At 26.4% G+C, this 19,754-nt stretch overlaps 2 protein-coding genes across 6 annotated transcripts; one reads left to right on the top strand and one right to left on the bottom strand.

Moving 5' to 3' along the window:
- Positions 1 to 781: 781 nt before the first annotated feature.
- LOC107167075 (uncharacterized) lies at positions 782 to 11,417 on the bottom strand. 3 transcript variants are annotated; one of them, XM_089217285.1, is made up of 6 exons: positions 11,270 to 11,417; positions 6,510 to 6,576; positions 6,274 to 6,434; positions 6,042 to 6,194; positions 5,831 to 5,959; positions 782 to 3,003 (listed from the first exon to the last, which is right to left on the bottom strand). In XM_089217285.1, exons 1-6 carry the CDS (start codon positions 11,415 to 11,417, stop codon positions 2,855 to 2,857), a joined length of 807 nt encoding a protein of 268 aa, XP_089073411.1. In that variant the 3' UTR covers positions 782 to 2,854. The 3 variants fall into 3 exon arrangements, with proteins under 3 accessions (XP_089073411.1, XP_015371452.1, XP_089073417.1); XM_015515966.2 differs by lacking the exon at positions 11,270 to 11,417 and adding an exon at positions 10,813 to 11,257; XM_089217291.1 differs by lacking the exon at positions 782 to 3,003 and adding an exon at positions 5,257 to 5,641.
- A 32-nt stretch (positions 11,418 to 11,449) lies between these two features.
- Positions 11,450 to 19,703, top strand: LOC107167073 (uncharacterized). Of its 3 annotated transcripts, XM_015515963.2 has the most exons (16): positions 11,450 to 11,589; positions 12,171 to 12,213; positions 15,281 to 15,457; positions 15,533 to 15,578; positions 15,847 to 16,052; positions 16,116 to 16,206; positions 16,280 to 16,368; positions 16,478 to 16,614; positions 16,684 to 16,867; positions 16,937 to 17,133; positions 17,194 to 17,353; positions 17,439 to 17,525; positions 17,606 to 17,698; positions 17,766 to 17,860; positions 18,430 to 18,578; positions 19,429 to 19,703. In XM_015515963.2, exons 3-16 carry the CDS (start codon positions 15,299 to 15,301, stop codon positions 19,485 to 19,487), a joined length of 1,752 nt encoding a protein of 583 aa, XP_015371449.1. In that variant the 5' UTR covers positions 11,450 to 11,589; positions 12,171 to 12,213; positions 15,281 to 15,298; the 3' UTR covers positions 19,488 to 19,703. The 3 variants fall into 3 exon arrangements, with proteins under 3 accessions (XP_015371449.1, XP_015371448.1, XP_015371450.1); XM_015515962.2 differs by lacking the exon at positions 12,171 to 12,213 and having other exon boundaries at positions 11,451 to 11,589; XM_015515964.2 differs by lacking the exons at positions 11,450 to 11,589; positions 12,171 to 12,213 and adding an exon at positions 11,990 to 12,124.
- The last annotated feature ends 51 nt before the right edge of the window (positions 19,704 to 19,754 follow it).

Below are 19,754 nucleotides of genomic sequence, written 5' to 3' on the forward strand. Positions count from 1 at the left end.
CTGAATTAGGAGAATTAATTATTAAAACTGAATTTATCAATGCAATTTGAAGGTTAATAATATTTAAACTGTTCAATAACTGGACTGGTTACCCTAAATATGTATATTGTATATTGGTGTACAATTTACATTTTTATGCTAACAAATGGTACATACTGTACCCAATCGTCCCAATCTAGTCCTAATACGTCTTAGCTGATCATATTATACTTAATAAATTGCATAACATGAATATAATTCTTTGATGCTCTGTACAAACAATACGTTGAAAAATTTAGAAAAAAAAGTAGATTTTTTTGGTACAATCAAGGGGTGGACACTTAAATATTATAACATGGTAATCATACTTATCACACAAAAAGGTGGCGGCCATATTCTTATTTATGAATCAGTCTGTCCACACAACGGGAATAACATTATATCTACAATTATATTGTGTAAATATATAACACAGAATAGATGAAATATAATAAAACTTAATCACAAAATTATTTCGGTTCAACTGGTTCAAGTTAAAAGTTTAAAACCTAACCTAACGTATTCTAAGACCATGCCTTTAAGTCAAAGTTTTTTGCAATTTTGGCTTGTTTTTAATTAAACAGTACTTATCTGGTGTATCTGGTGTATTATTCAATTGTAATACAATTTAATTCAAATATAATATATTATATATATTTTTCAATGTTTGTCTATTTGTAAATAACACTTCCGTAAGTATAATAAATATTACTTAAATTAGGACAATAATAATATGTAATTAGGTATAAAAAATAGAGAAACATTTTGTTTCAACAGATATTTATTTTAATGTAAAAGATAATGTTACAAATGTTTTAAAATTTTGAGTTTTCTATTTGTACGATTTCTTTCAGTCAAAAGTTCTCTGTTTAAAAACTTTAAGGATGAAAAAATTCTAAATCTTACATATAATTTAATTAAGAATACATGATCAAAATATGGACAAGGATGATTAAATGGTACATTGAAAAATGCATCTTTCATTTTAATGCCTACGTTTTTGTCTAGAGCTAAGATTGGAAATTGTTCAATAAATATATTTTCTAGTTCAAAAATAAAATCGTGGAAGTCATTGTGCGGTACTTGAAGATGTCCAAAGATGGTCTTATTTTTGTCTTCATATGCTTTAAAGTGGCAGAATAGAAATGATTTGTCTAAGCCTTTTGACTGTGCCCATATTTGATACATTCATCACACGTATGCTTTTTTAAACATTTCATATATAAGTATCCACAAATATAATTTAATGCATTACTTTCAGGTATATTAAGGTCTCGGTAATCAACATCTTCAATTTTCAAATATGGAATGAAATTGATCGGATTTGCTGTCTGCTTTGGAAGTATTACCGGTGTGTTGCAATTTCCAGTCTCTTCTACATTTGAATGACTTAAAATGCTATCCAAATCTTTTAAGCAATTTGCATTTGGTGAATGTTTAAAATAATTTAAACAGAAGAGTTTTTTGAAGGCACAGTAAAACTGAACAGGTGTCGGATTTAAATTATTCCCATTTTGAAGTCGAAACATACCAAAAAGATTTTCAAGACGATCTGTATTTAAACGCGATGTATAGAGAACAAAATTACAATCATTTGTGGGATTCATGTTACTCCACAATAATAATAGACCATTTATGGATATCAACCAGCCATTGATGAAGTTCATTCGGTTTGTAACATCAGAACCATTAATTTTTGTTACAACTCGCAAAGTCTCAAAAAATGATACCATCATAAGTAAATATTCTCTTTGATTTGACGTGTTCTTAAAAGGTCTCCTGAAGTCTTTACTGTTAGGTGTTTTTGATGAGTTAAATATATCAAACAAATTGTCCATTTTTTCAATAAATTGAATCGTCTGCAAAGAATCAAATGATAGTTTTCCCAAAGATTGATAAGTTTGCATAGCAGCAGCAACAGTATGACTGAACACTTGTGCTGCTAGATAAACCCTCATCTTCTCAAATGGTCCAGGGTATATGTGGGCATGTGTCAATTTTGGATCTGTTCGTATATTCAGTTTAGAGTCTTCGTTATAGAAATGTATGAGGTGTTTATTGTCTATGTAATTTTCACCATCGATGAAATTATGTTTGAAAAACATATTTCTAGTTGATTTCAGCAAATGTGGTGGGTCAAACATATAAATAACCTTTTGTTCATTGACATAAAAATAAGGTCGTGATGGACTGACAAACACCTTTTTGCTGAAATTCAGGAAATTGGAGCCTTGGTCAGTTATAAATGCTTTGACATTCAAAGAAATATTTTGAAGTTTAGCAATAGTAGATATAATAATGTTATACAAGTCATTTCCAGTACAACTGCCAGATACCAAAAAATATGCAATTGGTTGTTTCCATTGAACATTAATTCCTCAAATCATCAACACAAATGCAAATTTAGCCGGATCATAAGTTTTTGTTGAATTTGTTTGATGGAATCCCATAATTTCATCCTTCCTCAATGAATAAAATAAATGTGTTTTAAGTGCCATTTCATCAGCGCATAAAGTGCAATCAAGTGCTTCTGGTTTAAAATTTGAAATTTTAAACTTTAAAAATTCAAATAAAAAGTCATTCAGTCCAGGATTCAACTCATATTTACTCATAACTCTTCTTAAAGTTCTTGGTACTGGAAGACACAGAGTAGGTCTCAAGAAACGGTATACAGCTGGTCCTAAAAAGTATATCGTCAGTGCAAATTGTTTTAATTCATCTGAGTACCTGTAACCATTTGGACGTTTTTTCTGACAACGAATATGTGATTTAACAATGGTTAACAAGCTTGGAGATAAAAATTTTTCACATTGCTGCATATAGTTTTCCTCATTGTTTATGTCTGCCAACTTTGACTCAAAGTGGCAATAGTTTTTTGTGCTTCAATCCTTGCCTTCTTTTCAAGTTTGTACTTTGATTTCAAGGATTGTTTTCTGGGTGTGTCGTCAGACCACGATTTCAATGTTTGAACAGCTACTGACGATGCTAAACAAATATATATAGAATATAGAATATATTATAAGATTAAACATGAATTGAATTTAAAATCAATATATTAATTACGCATAGACGTAAATTGCGTTTTTAATTGCATAAGGCTTAAGCAAAAAAGATTTCAAGAACAAAAGAGTGCGGGATATTCGTTATATATAACGTTATAATGGAAAAAAATTGATCTGAGTGAAAACGCTATTCATGCAACTGTATCAAAAACAGATGTCACATCCAATTTTGATGTATTACAAGATAAGGTAGCTACAGCTCTAAACAATAATAGTGATGTAAATGGTATCACTCAATGTATAAGATTTTCTGTGCATACATTTCAACTGTGTGTTGAAAGTGGACTGAAAGAACCCTCAATTCAAAAACTATTAACAAAAACACGTAAAGTAAATATGCTAAAACTTTTTTGTTCCATATTTAATACTTATTACATATTTATTTATATTTTACTTTGCATAAGTAGTTAGTCAAATGTCAATAATTTAAACTTAACAATATGCCTATTTTAATTTAAACTAAATTATTTGTATAGGTTGTAAAAGTACTTAGTACTCAATCATATGCCGCCCTTTAAAAAAAAGAAAATATGAAATTATGTATTCTTGATGTAGTTTTAAGATGGAATTTACATATCTTATGTTATTACGTTTAATTGAGTTAAAACCTGTTTGTAAGGACCACCAATTGATTAATACAGATTAATTTTTGAGTACACAAGATTGGGATCGTATTGAGAATTTGGTAATCAAAGCAACAATTATGAATTTATACTGCTAAGTTCTAACTCACTTATTCATGTCTATATCTAATTTATATTTAGGTAAAATCCCTTCAGCCAGCATTTTTGTGTACTAAATTACTCCAAAAAAGAGATTTAACACTGGGTGATTTTTATGGAATTTGGATTTTAACACAAAATAATTTAAATCTTATCAATACATCTATTTCAAAATCTGTCTTACATTTTATGATGATTCGCCAAGACAAATATTGTTAGAAATTGATGTTTGTATTGCAAGTGAGTTACAACCTAATATATTTATAACCTATATGTGAATGATAAGTTTACTAGAAATATTATCTTGTAACTATTATGATTTATAATTTAAAATATAAAACAAATTTCTTAATAATGAATTATTTTGCAGCCATTTATTTAGACCCTCGTTATGTGTCTTTTAAATGCTGCTTCCAAAAAATGTACATTTTTATTTTTTAATTGAAACTGAATAAAGTTAAAATGCAATACATTAACTGATTCTAGACAAAATTGTAAAAATATATTAGATGTAAAATAATCAATATTAATTTTAAATAAAAGTACCTCATAGAAATCTTAGTAAATGGTTTGCATAATTACTTTGTTAGAATTTAGCTTTAACAAGTTTAATTAATACATTTTAACAACAAATATAATATTATTTTTGAATGCAATTTCAAACATAGAAATATTTGGTTTCAGAATTCCAATCAAGAATTAGTTGAGCAAATAGCCCAAGAAGACGATTCTAATTCATTAGAAATAAGTGTTATCACAGATGATTTTGAAGAGTATCTGAGAACAACTTCACAAGCTCAAACAATACCTCCAACTATTAATCTCAATAATTCTTATAATGAGATAAAAACAAAAATTGAAGATTTTGCAAATATCGATAGAGTTAATTACAAAGAAAATGTGGTTCAGTATTGGTTGGCAAAGAAACATGAAATGCCAGAGTGATTTGAGCTTGCAGAAATTGTTATGGCTGTACCAGCTACTCAGGTAAATATTTCTTGTGCTTTTAAAATTTTAAATGTATGTCCTATGTAATATGAATTGACTGAAATGGTCATATAATAAGCATTAAACACTGTTGTTTGTTTCTAATTATATTTATATTAATTAATAAATCATTTTAGGTGAGTGTTGAATGCAGTTTTTTTGGTCTTAAGTTAATTTTGTCTGACTTAAGATCATCATTATCCTGTCAAATGTTGGAAAATATTTTAATAATACAAGAAAACCGCCAATAATTTATTAATGTACCTATATTATTTATTATTTAAATATAAGTTTGTTTGAATAATTATTAACTTCTATGTGACACAATTTGTATTATCTTGTGAATTATACACCTAAATTAACAATAACTTATCAGTTAGCTCTTTGCTAAAAACCCTAGGAAATTCTACCTATTTCATAATTCTTGCACAACAGAGTGGATAATTATGCCAAAAATAACAGTAGAGTTTATTGAAAAAAAATTTAATTGTATATTTTTCTTTAAATTATAAAATTTAACAAAAAATTAAAAATTAAAATAACGTTTAAAAATGTAATAACGTTAAAAGGAAAATATTGAATAACGTTAAACATTAAATATGTATAACATTTAAATAGGAAATTTAAAAATGACAGTATTTAATAATATTAATAATTGTATTTGAAAAAAGAAAGTATTTAAATACATGCATACAAATAACTTAGAACATAATATAAGTCATTATACAATATAAAATGTTGAATTTAATTCCTTAAATCATAATACATTTTCAATTTTCTATGCCTTTGTTGCACAAGTGTTCATTTATCGGCCTTCATAGGACATATAGCACTCTTGGCGGTGATAACTGTCTGTAGTAAAAATTTCAAGCAAGCGTCAAGCACAGAATAGATGAAATGAAGAATGAAACAAGCAACGATACATTGTCAATACACATTGAAGAAGATAAAAATGTATTGTTGAACATAAAATATTATAAACTAATTAAACAGTAGGTAATTGTAATTTTATAAAGTAAAAACTGTACAAGTATAACTTACAATTTTTCCCCGACTCATTTGTTTCAAATGAATAATTTGACTCCGAGTCAAGTGAAACATAGGAATGATCAGTATATGGACTGCTTATGGTGTTGTGTGAAATCATTTTCTCAGTTAGAAGCAAGTTACCTAACAAATGCATTTGTTGACATTAATGTTATGGGTAGAGTAGGTAATGATACACATGATAAATAAATAATATAATAATTACTTGGTGTTCTAGAATCCAATGGTAGAGCTAACACATTTGGAGAAGAGAGAATTGTTGTTTCACATTCTGCTGGAGCATTTGATATATTATTGTCAACAGTAGAACAAAAATCAAGTTTACGTGAAATGCTGCTGGAAGATGATGGTGTATCATCTAAAATATAATACAAACTATACAGTATATTTCATTCTCAAACATAATAAAACAATCTAATATAAAAATGAAACTGTACACTCAATTATAAAATGTCTTGGTATAGCATGACTATGAAGTCTATTTTTAAGATCATTTAAAAACATTTTTTGTTCAAAATGTTCGCCACACACCTTTAAGGATTTTTTTATGGAATCAACAGGAGTTGTGATACCACAGTTTTCAATCCACTTGGCACGGCTATGATTAAGAATTATTTTTTAGTTTTATTACATTTTTCAATATAATGAATTTATTTTATTTTATTATACATACTTAGTTGGATCCCTCGGAAGCGAAAAATAACTAACGTTAGGATTTTGAGCCATTTTGTTTTGACAACCTGAATAAGAACATTTGATGTAATTCTTTGGAATATTTAATGTATTCATTGTAAAAATGAATACACCAACAACCACAAACAATTGACGAAAAAAAATTCAATTAATGCAAATAACAATTAACACAAGCCCAGAACAATATGTGAAATTGTGAAAAATGAATTGCGAAATAGCAATAGGCCACGAGTATACACAAAAGTGATATCTGATAGACAAGTGTTCATTACAACTTAATTTCATAACCTAACAAATTTTCGGACAGCATAAAAAAGAAGATGGCGGCCACCACCCCCACTACATGCAAAACGGTGTTTGCTTCAAGTGTCCTTTCTGATTTCATCTATTCTGTGGTACAATACTCTTAAGTCGTATTGATAACGGTTATCTCTTAAATTAGGTGGTATTATAGTAGTATTTTCGAGTAGTTGAATTATCGTTTGGTACAACTATTTCATGTCGACTTATGATTATACTATTTTTAAATACAAACGTATGAAAAAGTAAAAATCACTTAAGTCAAGTTACGATTTTATAGCCACTTACAATATACATTTTTTCAGAGATAAAATATACTTATTTCGACATATGTTATTTATATCTTTATATAATACGACTTAAGATATTCGTACCCAGTAAAGACACTATATTATAATATTATTATTGTATACCTTCCCATTATTATAGTAACTTATTTGATTAAAATTAATATTGAAAATGAAACGTTTTCAACCTATTTTTTGGTAAATAAAATTTGGTAACATTATCTAACTTCTGAACATTTTAATATGTATCATATAAAAATTAAAATATGATAACACTTAGTACACAATTTTTAATCTGTACCTCTTGGCTACTATACCAAAGTTTTAATATTTTCAAAATATTACTTTATGTTTTGTTTTCCTTGTGTTTTAAAAAATGACGACTAGAGCCAAAAAATTCTCGAACTTAGTGTCAAAACTAAACCTAACCAAGTTCTGAACCTCCAAGTAAGTATGATTAATTGTAATATGATTCATCAATTTAATAAAAATCAACATATAATTTATTATTATTGATTTAATATTTAATTGATAAGGTAATTTATAAAAATTAAAAACACACTGTTAAACACTTTAATAGGTAATCAATCTGAATTTTCTGGACCAAAAAGTACATTTGATAATGTACACAACTTTTATTCAACTTCTTCTAGTAAGTATATAATATTTAAGTTATTGTTTTCAAATAATTATTATATTATGAATCATTGTTCTGAAATGGTACTAATTATTATATACCTACCTAAAAAAAAAAATAATTATTGTATTTATATTAAAATAGACTCAACTAACTCTACCGAAACCAATAGACATTTTTCAAGTAAAGATTTGCCATTGGTTACTTATAATGATAGTAGAAACAAAGTACCATCTTTAAGCAATCCTCTTGTAGAAAATGTTAGCAATTTAGAATTGTATGATCTAGAACCTGAATTTCAAATATTGCTAGAAAATAGTTTTGAAGGCATTGAATATTATAATATTGATAATAATATCAACGAATCAGTTGATTCCAATCAAAGTGAGAAAATTCAAAATATATAATAAATTTAACATAAATAATGTAATCTTTTTGTAAATAGTTTTAGCAGAGTCTGAATTACAAACAATAATTCATGAAAATTGTGTTGAAGTTTTTAATGAGTCCGATGAGGTTTACGAACCAGGTACAGGTGATGAATGCAGGGAGATTTTGGTATCTGAGGAGGGAAATGTGAATCAATTTTTAACATCTGGATCAGAAAGTAAGAACAATTAATTTAAATAGTACATTTTAAAATAAATTATAAATTACTTTTTAAAATTTGTTTATTAGATATGGACATAGAAGATGAGCATAAGCATCAAAAGAAAAAAACAAAATGGTCTAGATCTGTAAGAAAAGAGAGAAAATTTAATTTACATAAAGGATTACCATTTGTTAACTCTAGTGGTAAGTCTATAGCTGGAAGACAAATTCAGCCACTGAAAAAATGCAGAAAAATGTGTCATACATTTTAAACAGATAATGTAAGAAATACAATTTTTAGTGAGTATTGGAGTTAGGTACTTATGATAGAAGACTGTCTTTTCTACCTGGCTTAATAAACTTATCGGAAAAAAAATGTTCTCGTGCTAGAAAGTTTAATAAAAACATAGTAATAAAAACAGAACTTTAACATTAAATTATTTTTTTGAAATAAACGGACAACGCCATTCAGTCTGTAAAGATTGCTTCTCAAAAACATTGGATGAAAAAGAGGGTTTCATTAGGTCTGTTACTAAAAATAAAGCTCTTAATATTTCTGGAATTGTAAATCTGGATAATAGAGGTAAGAAATGTCCAACAAAAAAGATCTAAAATGATAAATTAACTAAAGTTATTGAACGTATAAATTCATTCCCATCCTATGAGAGCCACTATACAAGGAAATTAAATGATAAGAAATATTTACCTACTAATTTAAATTTACAAAAAATGTATCAATTTTATAAGCAAACTATTGATGGACCTGTATCAAGAGTAATTTATGAAAGAGAATTTCACAAATTAAAACTTGCTTTTAAAAAACCAAGTGTTGATACATGTCATAAATGTGACAAACGATGAAGAAAATTTATTGGCTTCAAAAAATGGTCTCAATTTACATCAGTCTGCTGCTGATCTGGCATACTCAACTAAAGCTAATGATAAGGTAATTGCAAAAAATGATTCCACCAAAAAATGTTATTCATTTGATTTACAACAATGTCTCCCTACTCCTTTTTTACAATCCTCAGTTGTGTTTTATAAAAGGCAGTTGTGGACATTCAATTTAACTATACATGACAAATGTACTGGAAAATCATGTAATTATATGTGGCATGAGGGAATAGCAGGAAGAGGAGCAAATGAGATTGCTTCTTGCCTTTTATTTTCATTTAAAGCACAATATTCAACCAATTGAATCCGAAATAACATTTTATTCTGATACATGTGGTGGTCAAAATAAAAACACATATGTATCGCAATGTTTATAAAAGCCATTCAAGAACTGCCACACCTAAAAATTATTAACCACAAATTTTTAGTTGCTGTCCATACACATATGGAATGTGATATAGATCACTCAATGATAGAAAAATCAAAGAAGAAATCAAGTATTCCTATTTACCATCCCCACGACTGGTATCAACTTGTAAGAGGAACAGGAAAAGCAAACAAATTTCAAGTACTAGAAATGAGTCAAAATGACTTTTTTGATTTTTCTAATTTACTTAAAGGGCCTTTAATGATTCATAAATTAAATACAGATAGAGAACAATTTAAATGGCAACCGGTTTGTTGGTTGCAATATACAAAAACACAGAAAGGGGTTTTAAACTATAAAACTACTCTTGAGGAAAATGAACCATTTAAGACACTAAGTTTTCTATGCAGAGGAAATAGTGGTACTACATTACAAGTAAAAAAAAAAATACAATGGGCCTTTAGCAATAACAAAAGAAAAAAAGGAAGATTTACTAGATCTGCTACCTCTAATTCCACCAATATTTCATCAATTCTATTGTGAGTTGGAAACGACAAATGAGACTCAAGATAATGACCCAGATCTTGATGAAGTTAGTATTGATGGAGAATAAATAAAATATTAAGATATTGCTGATAAGTCATTACTAAAATGTAATTTTAAGACTGAGATTATTTTGTATTTAGTTAGTTTTATTAAAATTGATTTTTTCATAATTTTATAAATAAGTTTTTATTGTATAATTTTTTTGCTCTTGTAATTAAACATAAAAAACAGTGTTATTCATATTATAGTTATCTTTTAATTGAAACATTAATTTATTTTATTTTATTTTATTGAAAATATGATATTCATTTTATTATAATTTGTATTTGTTGACATATTATTATTTTTTGCTAAAAGTAAAAGCATTTTTTTTCTTGAAATATATATACAGTGATGTTTTTTTTATAATAGTATGTGTATATATTTTTATTTTTTTAACAATGTGGGTCGGTGCCATTACAATATTTTAGTAAGTTGTTAATAAATTTGTTATACTAAGTAATAACACCAATCGGTAATATTATGGACTTAAAGTATTAAGTCATGGTAGAAGTCAGATATTATTGTCTTAAGTCATTAAAAAAACCTTAAATTTTAAGTAAATTGCATTGAATACCATATATATATATACATAATAAGTCACACAAGTATCATATCTAACCATAAAAAGTAACTCATTATTTCACTCATGATTTGACAACATTTTTCAAACTCTAAATTGCTTCTCCTGAAAACTAGACATTTTTGACTTATGCTATTTGTACCGAGCATCAAAGATATGTTAGGTATAATGATTTTGGCGTGATCACGGAACAAGATGTATCTAGGTACTCATATCTAAGGCGCGTTTAGTCCGTAGTCGTGATGTAAAGTGCAGTAGATTCTGCCGCCACGGAATCGGAAATACCGAATGTCCGAATATTACCACAAAATAAAAATCTGAACACCGGTCACTTAGTGTCCACCGTGGACAGTCCAGTGTCCACGTCGACGTCAGCTGCGATAGGTACCTAACTAACAATAACAATTTTGACACGACGGCATTGCACTAACACCGCACTCACGAACAACGGAACAACACGTCGTGAGTTCGTGACCGTGGAGCGTGCGCGCGCTACCTTCGTGATAAGCTAGGTCCGTCGGAGTAAGTTGGTGGTCGTCATGCGCTGATAACTGATAAGACAACGAAGAGTTTCGTAGCCGCTTAGGAATTATAGTGTTAGTAATTAGAATTTTGTATTTATTATTATTGTTATCGACCGTCATTGCGTTTTTCGATCAGCGGACAGCGATTAAACCCCGTCTTTCGGCGCACTCGTATCACGCATATCATCGTCGCCGTCATCAAGATCCTCGGTCGCGGTGTTCAGCTCTACGATCTGCAATCCACGATCATGTCGCTGCCAACGACCGCGTAGATGAGTTGCCTACGATTCCGGTGAGTTGGTCTCGAGCGTCGTGACGGTAGATTTTCGGCCCTTCCGTTTACGGCGGCGGCCTACCTAGACTATTTCCGTACTGTTTTCCTACTCGCTGCTCCCCGCCCTTCGATCCCACGCTCTAAAAATTCCACACATGTCGCGTTCGCGTAAACTGAAAATGCGTTTATATTTAAAACAAAACATACCTACTACTTGCGTTGTAAGACCCAGTTGGACTTGACCTGTATTGTATTGACATTTGGCCCGTCACGACAAAATGTTTTATTTTTTGTTGCCAAGTTGGAATCGCGCTGTTTTCAAATAGATGCCCGAGGAACGTCGTTTCGTGTATGGTGTTAATTATTACATAATATTTTCATCTTTTCCGAATTTAAAAAAATAACCTATAGGATTATTTTTTTAATATTTTATTGAAAACGTTACCTTTTTTAAAATCAACCTTTACAACTCTTGTGTCTCTGTATCGATGCTAAAAGATAAAATATAATTTTTTGAAACTGTTGAAAGAAAACTTCAGACATACTTCATAAAGTGAGTGTAGAATAATGTTTAGATATCTTTTTATCTTATATTTCAGAACTTCGATCGGAAACCTTTTCAAATTGGATTAAAATGAGTTGGTTAGTCATTTACTTTTTAATTTTTTTTTAGATTGTAATTTCACTGTCAATTTTATTATTTATCAATTGGTTAAACAGAAATTTGAAATTTTTAATTCAAACATAATAGCTAGATAGTATAGGCAATAATAAATTATAAATATTTATCTCTAGATTAGGTTAGGTAGTGACGCTATGTGTTTGATAATCAAATATTTTTACGTTTTAGATACCATTTTCATATTTACTCAAGGTATTCAAATTTATATAGGTACATAGTTTGAGCAATTTAAATATTTAAGTTATGTATACATTTTTTTTATTGGTAGTTAAAATTAATCTACGTTTGTTTAAACAATTTTCATTTCATAAAATATTAATAATTTATTGATTTAAAAACATTAATAAAAAATTGCACTATCTTATTTATTTATTACTCATACTTAAAACATTTTAAGGTAAATTTGTCTAATACCTAATTATCTAGTTTTCCATTAACAACGACAAATTATCATAAATATTAGTAATATAAATATTTTGATTAAAGTTATAAGGTTATATTATATTAAAATTTACTGAAATCAAGTACAACAATAAAAAAAAATAAGAGTTGTCAAATTAAATATAATGATATATATATAATATGTTTATCTATAAATAATCAAATGGGTGTAGTATTTATAATATTTTTTGCTCTATATTTTATTCTAAGATAATATTATCTGTAGATTTTTCAATTGCTTGGGCAATGATTCAAATCCGTAGTTTATATATATGAGTATTTTTTTGGACCATTAAAAAACTTGAAACAGGATTTTTCTGCTTATGATTATTACATTGAAATTATAATTTGAAATTTATCATAATTATACAGATACTAAAAAATTGTATTATTCTACAATTCAAATAATAACCTTTTATTATTTTAAAGTTTATAAAGACATTACCTTAGGTACATATTCATATATAATTAAATATAAAGAAATTATCCAAATTTATTATTTTTATTAACTTTTGCATTTATTTTTTTTAATTTAGTACAAAATAGTAAGTTAGACTTATGTTTAATCTCCAATCACTAATAATATAAGTTAGATTATAAAAAGTGTATTGTTCCATAATAATATGGAATACAAATGATCAGTACCAATTTCAATAAAAAACATTGCTTCAATAATATTATACATTTGTAAAGAATTTATATAATATCTCCTAATTAGTTAAGATAAAAACTACTTTAAGCTAATCGTATATTTTGGTATATTATATTTATTAAGTATTATATTTTTTATTGAGTTTTACTCAGTTGGCTTATGTTTATTTGACATACATAATTTACGCAATATTTTATCAACTATGAAATAATTAAATATGTAAAATAATATAATTTTTTATAGTCATTGTATTTGGTTGTACATCCCAACAAGCTTATGTATTTATTTGTTCATACAAATGTAATTGTCTAGGTAATTTAATTTATTTTAATATTTAGGTTGAATTTATAATTAATTTATTCATATTTTAATTAGTTGATTTTGGCATATACAAGAAAATATATTATACAGTACAGAATACATTCATAAAAAATAATATAATAGAATTATAAGTAAAAGTTACAGTTTTTAAGTAAATAACACTTATTAATTACATTGTTTTTTTTTTAATGTAATATGTGGTTAATGAGATAATTTAGTTTAATAATAGTAATGACTAATTACTGTAACTGTTAACATCAGAAAACAGGTTTAATAAAAAAAAAATTTGTACTCGTGTATAAAACATATACGTATAATTGGACGTTTAATATGTTAGGTATAATATGTCCCTACCCTGGTAATAAGTTATGTAGCAACAGACAACTTATCATTTTTCTTAATTAAATTTGTCTGTTCTACAATTCCAATATTTCCTGTTTCACGTCAATTAACATCTGTTTTAGTTTAAAAAAGATAAAAATTGTTTCAAAGTAGTTCAATAGGTACTAAACAATTTAATCATAAACTGCCACTAATAAATATTATGAGTTACTATTTTCTGTATTTAAATTTTATACAATTATTTATTTTTCGCTCACCCCAGTATAATTAAGAAAATAAGTTCTTAAGTAGATTTTGTAAATTATTTAAATGACCCACAAATTAAAACTTATTTATGATTTAAACACTTGACATCTAGAATATGGTCTTGTCATATTTAAAAGTTGCGTAAGTTTTCATAATTACACTATTTTTAAGGACTGTTATTGAAATTTTAGAACATACTTGATAACAAAAAACAAAATTAGATGATGTTAATACAACATAAAATATAATTTATTTATGTTAAATTGCATATAATTTAGAAGTTTTGGTATACATATTATTATCATTGAAAATAGTATTGTTATTCTTAAACGATTGTTTAAAAGCAAATAAATCATACATATGTTGTAATTTTTGTTTTGCAATTATTACATATTTAGGAAATTAATCTAGGAATATGCCTATTGAATTACTAGAACAAATTCTACATATTTTTATTGAAATATAGTTGTAGATTTAAGAAGTAGTAAATTAATAACTTTTTAAATATATTATACAAAACTTGTACTAATATAATCAAAAATTTCATTTACTGTGATCTACTTAGGTACTAGGTATTTTCAATTTTATTATGGTTTTAATTTATAACAGTGAACTAGGTATAATCGATTATTTATTAATTTTTAGTACTGCCATTATCATAACAATTTTTTAATATAATTTTTTACATAATGTTAAAATGGATTTTTTTATACATATTTAGATTAATGGTAAGCATTAAACATGTTTCAAAAAATATAAATTTTTTGAAAAGCACTTGATAAATATGTTGCATTTAGTGGCATAACTCTTTAGATTCATTGTGGTTATTCTAGTCTAGACCAAAGAGCATTGAAAAAGTATTTTTTATATTTGGACTTATTCTCTCGACATGTAAAAATAAATATGACAATGACATTAAGAGAATAGATCACACATTTTTACTAAATAATTATAAAATTTAATTATAGTGTAATATATTATGTTAAGATTTCTTATTAAATTTAATGATTCTTTTCCCTTTCTAGAATTTATAAATAAAAAATATGAATTCAGACTATAAGTGGAGAGAGCAAACATCATCAAGACTGAATGGGTCAAAAGCAAGAGATTCTGGTGAAAATGGATCTACCATGAATAACATTGTTCGTAAACATCAACGCAATTTATCATTACCCATCAATAATGTTTTTCAGCCAACAACGGTAATGCATAATATTATAATCACATTTAAAATTTTAAAAGAATATACTTTAATGAATTATTAATTTTAATTTTAGACAAAAAGTGACACTATGTCTATAACTACAATGTCTAATTCTAAAGGTGAGTCCATATAGATAAATGTGTATAGTTTTTATACAAATTTTAAAGTTACTAAAATATTGGCAATTATCTGAAAACTCAGATATTCTGAATGTAATATTAATTTATCTAATCATAGTAAAATTTATTAATATATGCATATATATTTTTATGTCCAAAAATATTTTTATAAAAAATAATAATAATAAGTACGTATAAAACAATTAATAAATTATTATTTTAGTGTAATATGTTTGAATAAAGGTAAACATTTTTTTTTTTTTTTCAGACAACGGAATATCTTATTCTAGTCCAGTCCACAAAAATTACCAAGAATCCAATGACTGTGATGATTCCTCTTCAAATAGTGATACTGGTAGTACAGGTACTTATATCATTGAGAGAAATGATACATCTATCGATAACAAATCTGAACAATCACCAGATATTGACGATAGTGTTGATGATTTTAAGAAGTCCAATTCAATGGTTAAGGTAATTATTTTTAAATATAAATTTTATTTTTGATTTATATCATATTTGTAATTGTTTCTTTAGAAACTACGGTCTAGTTGGGTCAATGAATGGCATTCAAAATTGAATCAAAATAAATCATCCCTTTCAAGCCCAATGCCCCTTTTAAAATCAGGTGAGATTACTATTGAACCTTAAATTTGCGGTCACAAATAAAATTTATGAAAATAATCTATTTTTATTTTTAGACATCAAATCTAAATCACCAATTTTAATGAGACCTACAAGGAAATCAAATATCCCGTTGCCAAATGCATCTAGTATAAAAGACTTAAGTGTATGATGCTTTGCTAAAATAATATGAATGAATACATTTAACTTATATTTATACTTGCATGTCAAATTTAACTTGGTGACAAAGAATTTTATATATCTGGTTTTTATAGGAAATTAGTGTTAAAACTATAAGCAGTGATGATGATACCAGATTATTTTTAAAAGATGCTGAGAATTGTGTATCTATGCTAGAAGCTAAAGTTGAAAAAACTGGTCACACTGCAATCCAATATAATCGAACTTTTAAGTATAGATCATTGTTTTTTTTTCCAATATAAATTGAAATTTTAATAAATTATGTATTAAATCATTTTAGTTTGCGACGTGATAGATTTGCAAAGCCACAACAAGACACAAATAAAAAAAATTTAGACTCAAAGACTACCAACGATAAATCTAACTTATACAAGCCTTCAAGCCAAAATTTAAGTTCATCATTGTCTAGAGTTGATTGTGGGCGTTATAGCTTGAGAACATCCAGAGTGCCTCAACCAAATTCAGTACGTGGGCTTATACATTTACACTTATTTTGAAACATAGAATTAAAAATTGTATTTTATGTTTTTCAGTCACCGTTGTTGTCTGCTCGCAAAAATTTATCTTCAAAAAAAAAATGGAACTCGAGTATACTTTGCAATAAAGTCCAAACTCCAAATAAGGAAACGGAACTGGAAAATTGGAAGCGACGTAAAAACTATGATCCATTAAAAGCAGCTGCACAAGGAAAGAAAAAAGACTATCAAAAACCATCCTCATTTTCCAAAGAGTTTGTAATTTGTTTTTAATTTTATGTGAACTCTTTCTAAAAATTAATTTTCAAATGTAGAAAGAGTGTGGAAAATTCTGGTAATCCAGTGTTAAGATCAGCATCTTTTCATGGTCGAGATGGATTTTCTCAAGAAGATGATAGCGATGGATGGGAACAAAAGAGTTTGCATTTCTATGATCATGTAGACGATTGGCATAAATTACCACAACCTCCTGCTGTAAATATTTTTTAATAATATTTTTATACCTTTTATAATCTACTGTTAGTGATGTAAAATCTTTTGATTTTGGTTGATAATATAGACATCTAGAGATCATTCACCGCCGCCGTCGAAGAACGAAAATCTTTCTTCATCAGCAAATTCATCACTGGCTATGTTGCCTACTCTGGTTAGTCAATAATATTTTGTAAATAGATTTTTAAAGATAAAAATCATCTAAAATATTTTATTTATATTATGTTTATGTAGATATCTGCACATAATGGCTCACCTACGTTTTTGCACAAATCGTTGTCTGCATTTAATAGCTCAACGAGTTCTTCTCTTGATGTCAGTTCAATGGTAAAAATTAACATAACATTTTTATGAACATAAGTGTTTAATGTTTATATTGTATTTAATATTACAGCCTGATGCTTTGTTTGATGATAAAGATACATTAGATATGGTTCAGTTATCATATAAAGTAAAAAAACGCGGTATTGAACTTATGAAGAGAATAAGGTTTGTAATACTTAAACCTTTGATAATATGATGGTTATAACTTATAACTAGGGAATGAATTTTTAGTTTGGTATGCATTTAAAAATATTTTAATGTATATTTGTTTATTACTTCATTAAATCAACTTTTTTTTTTGCAACATTAGCATTGGAATCTAAATTTATAACAATTTTTTTAATCTCTTAAGTTAATACAAACCATCTGATAGTATCTGATACATATTATCTTTAAATATTCATTGTATACGACATAATTTAAAAAAATTACTATATCACACTGTACATTGTAAGATACTAAAATAGTAAAGTAAAATCCAAAATTCTACAATAATATAGAATACAAATATCTTGTAAAATATTCTATAATTATACATAATTTATGTCTTTATTTTTAAAATAAAAAACTATTTGGATCAGCTTATTTAAATTAATAAAACACACATACATACATATACATATTACATATGTAAAAAACTTTCTGGTGTTAAAACTACATAAAAATGTTTAATTATATTGAAATCTGTTTCCTACATAATGTAACATTTAATGTGATTTGATTTTGTGTTTTAGAAAAGAGTTACCAGAATATGATGATATAGTACTTACTAGGGGTATTGCAAGTATTGATATAATGGATGATTCATACCATATTCCGATGAAATCATGGGGTATGTCAGTGTCGGCTACTAATGTTAACTGTGTCGATAATATATTCAGAAGTAAGAATAATTTAAGTTAATCAAAATTATAAGTCTGTGCCGTACTGGAATAAGAATATGAATATGACCTGCTGGTGGCCGATATTTTTACATTAGTGATACATAACCAGTTTCTGATTGATTGTGTGTTATTCTGTTATTCAAGCACAATGTATAACAATTATAATATATATGCTTTGTGGTAATGATTGAGCGTGAGTAGATTATGTTGTTTTGTCCCAATCCACATGCACAATTGAGCATATTCTAATTCCAACACAGCAGATACTTACTGTTAATTTTCATTTAAAATGTTGTTTATTTCTTCATCAAATTGACTATACTGTTAAATTATATCATTTCAAATTTGAAGGATTAATTGTCTACTTTCTTGAACTTAAATTAGATAGTAAAATGCTATTTTGAGCTGAACTATAGTTTAGATAGAAATGATAAATTATCAATATTGATAAATTATGCAAATATTTATTCATATTTTTCAATTTTGTTTTAACATAAAAATCACAAAATACATTAAAAAATATATAACATTATATGTTATTTATATGTGAATAATATTTATTAATATTAAATGATTTTAAATGATCAAATATTTATTAAATGGATATAAGTTTCACAAATTGTAATACAAGTTTTATAAATGTATTATTAATCTTCTATTTAGAAATAATTCCAATGATAAAAAAAAAAAAAAAATGTAATTAGAATGTGAGATCTACTTTTAATTTTATAACTTATACAAATTAATAATCAAAATATAATTTTATAAAATTACTAATTTTCTGAATTTTAGTTTTAATTTATTATTTTTTTGTATTTCAATGTTAATTAAAAATTATCTTGTTTTTAGTACTTGAAAATGTTTTATTCCGAGACAATGATAGCAAAGAAGATAACTCAGACAACTAATCTCCAAATATTTTCTTAAGTTAAGTTATTGTTTTATTATTATTATTATTATTATGTTATATTACTGCAATGCCAAATTTACTGTGTGATAAAATACAATAGTGTAATATTATATTTTAAAATAATTGATATTAGTTTTAATTTATTTGTCAAAAAATATTTATTTAAAAAAAAATATAAATATCATCAGTATTATTATGCTATGTATACATACAATTGATGGTGGTATTTTCTTGTTCTAAAACTTTTTATTTTTAAACATAATAT

This window comes from Diuraphis noxia, unplaced genomic scaffold (genome assembly GCF_037042655.1).
Source record: "Diuraphis noxia isolate RWA-SAM2 unplaced genomic scaffold, SU_Dnox_SAM2 contig0001, whole genome shotgun sequence".
Classification (NCBI taxonomy): Eukaryota; Metazoa; Arthropoda; class Insecta; order Hemiptera; family Aphididae; genus Diuraphis; species Diuraphis noxia.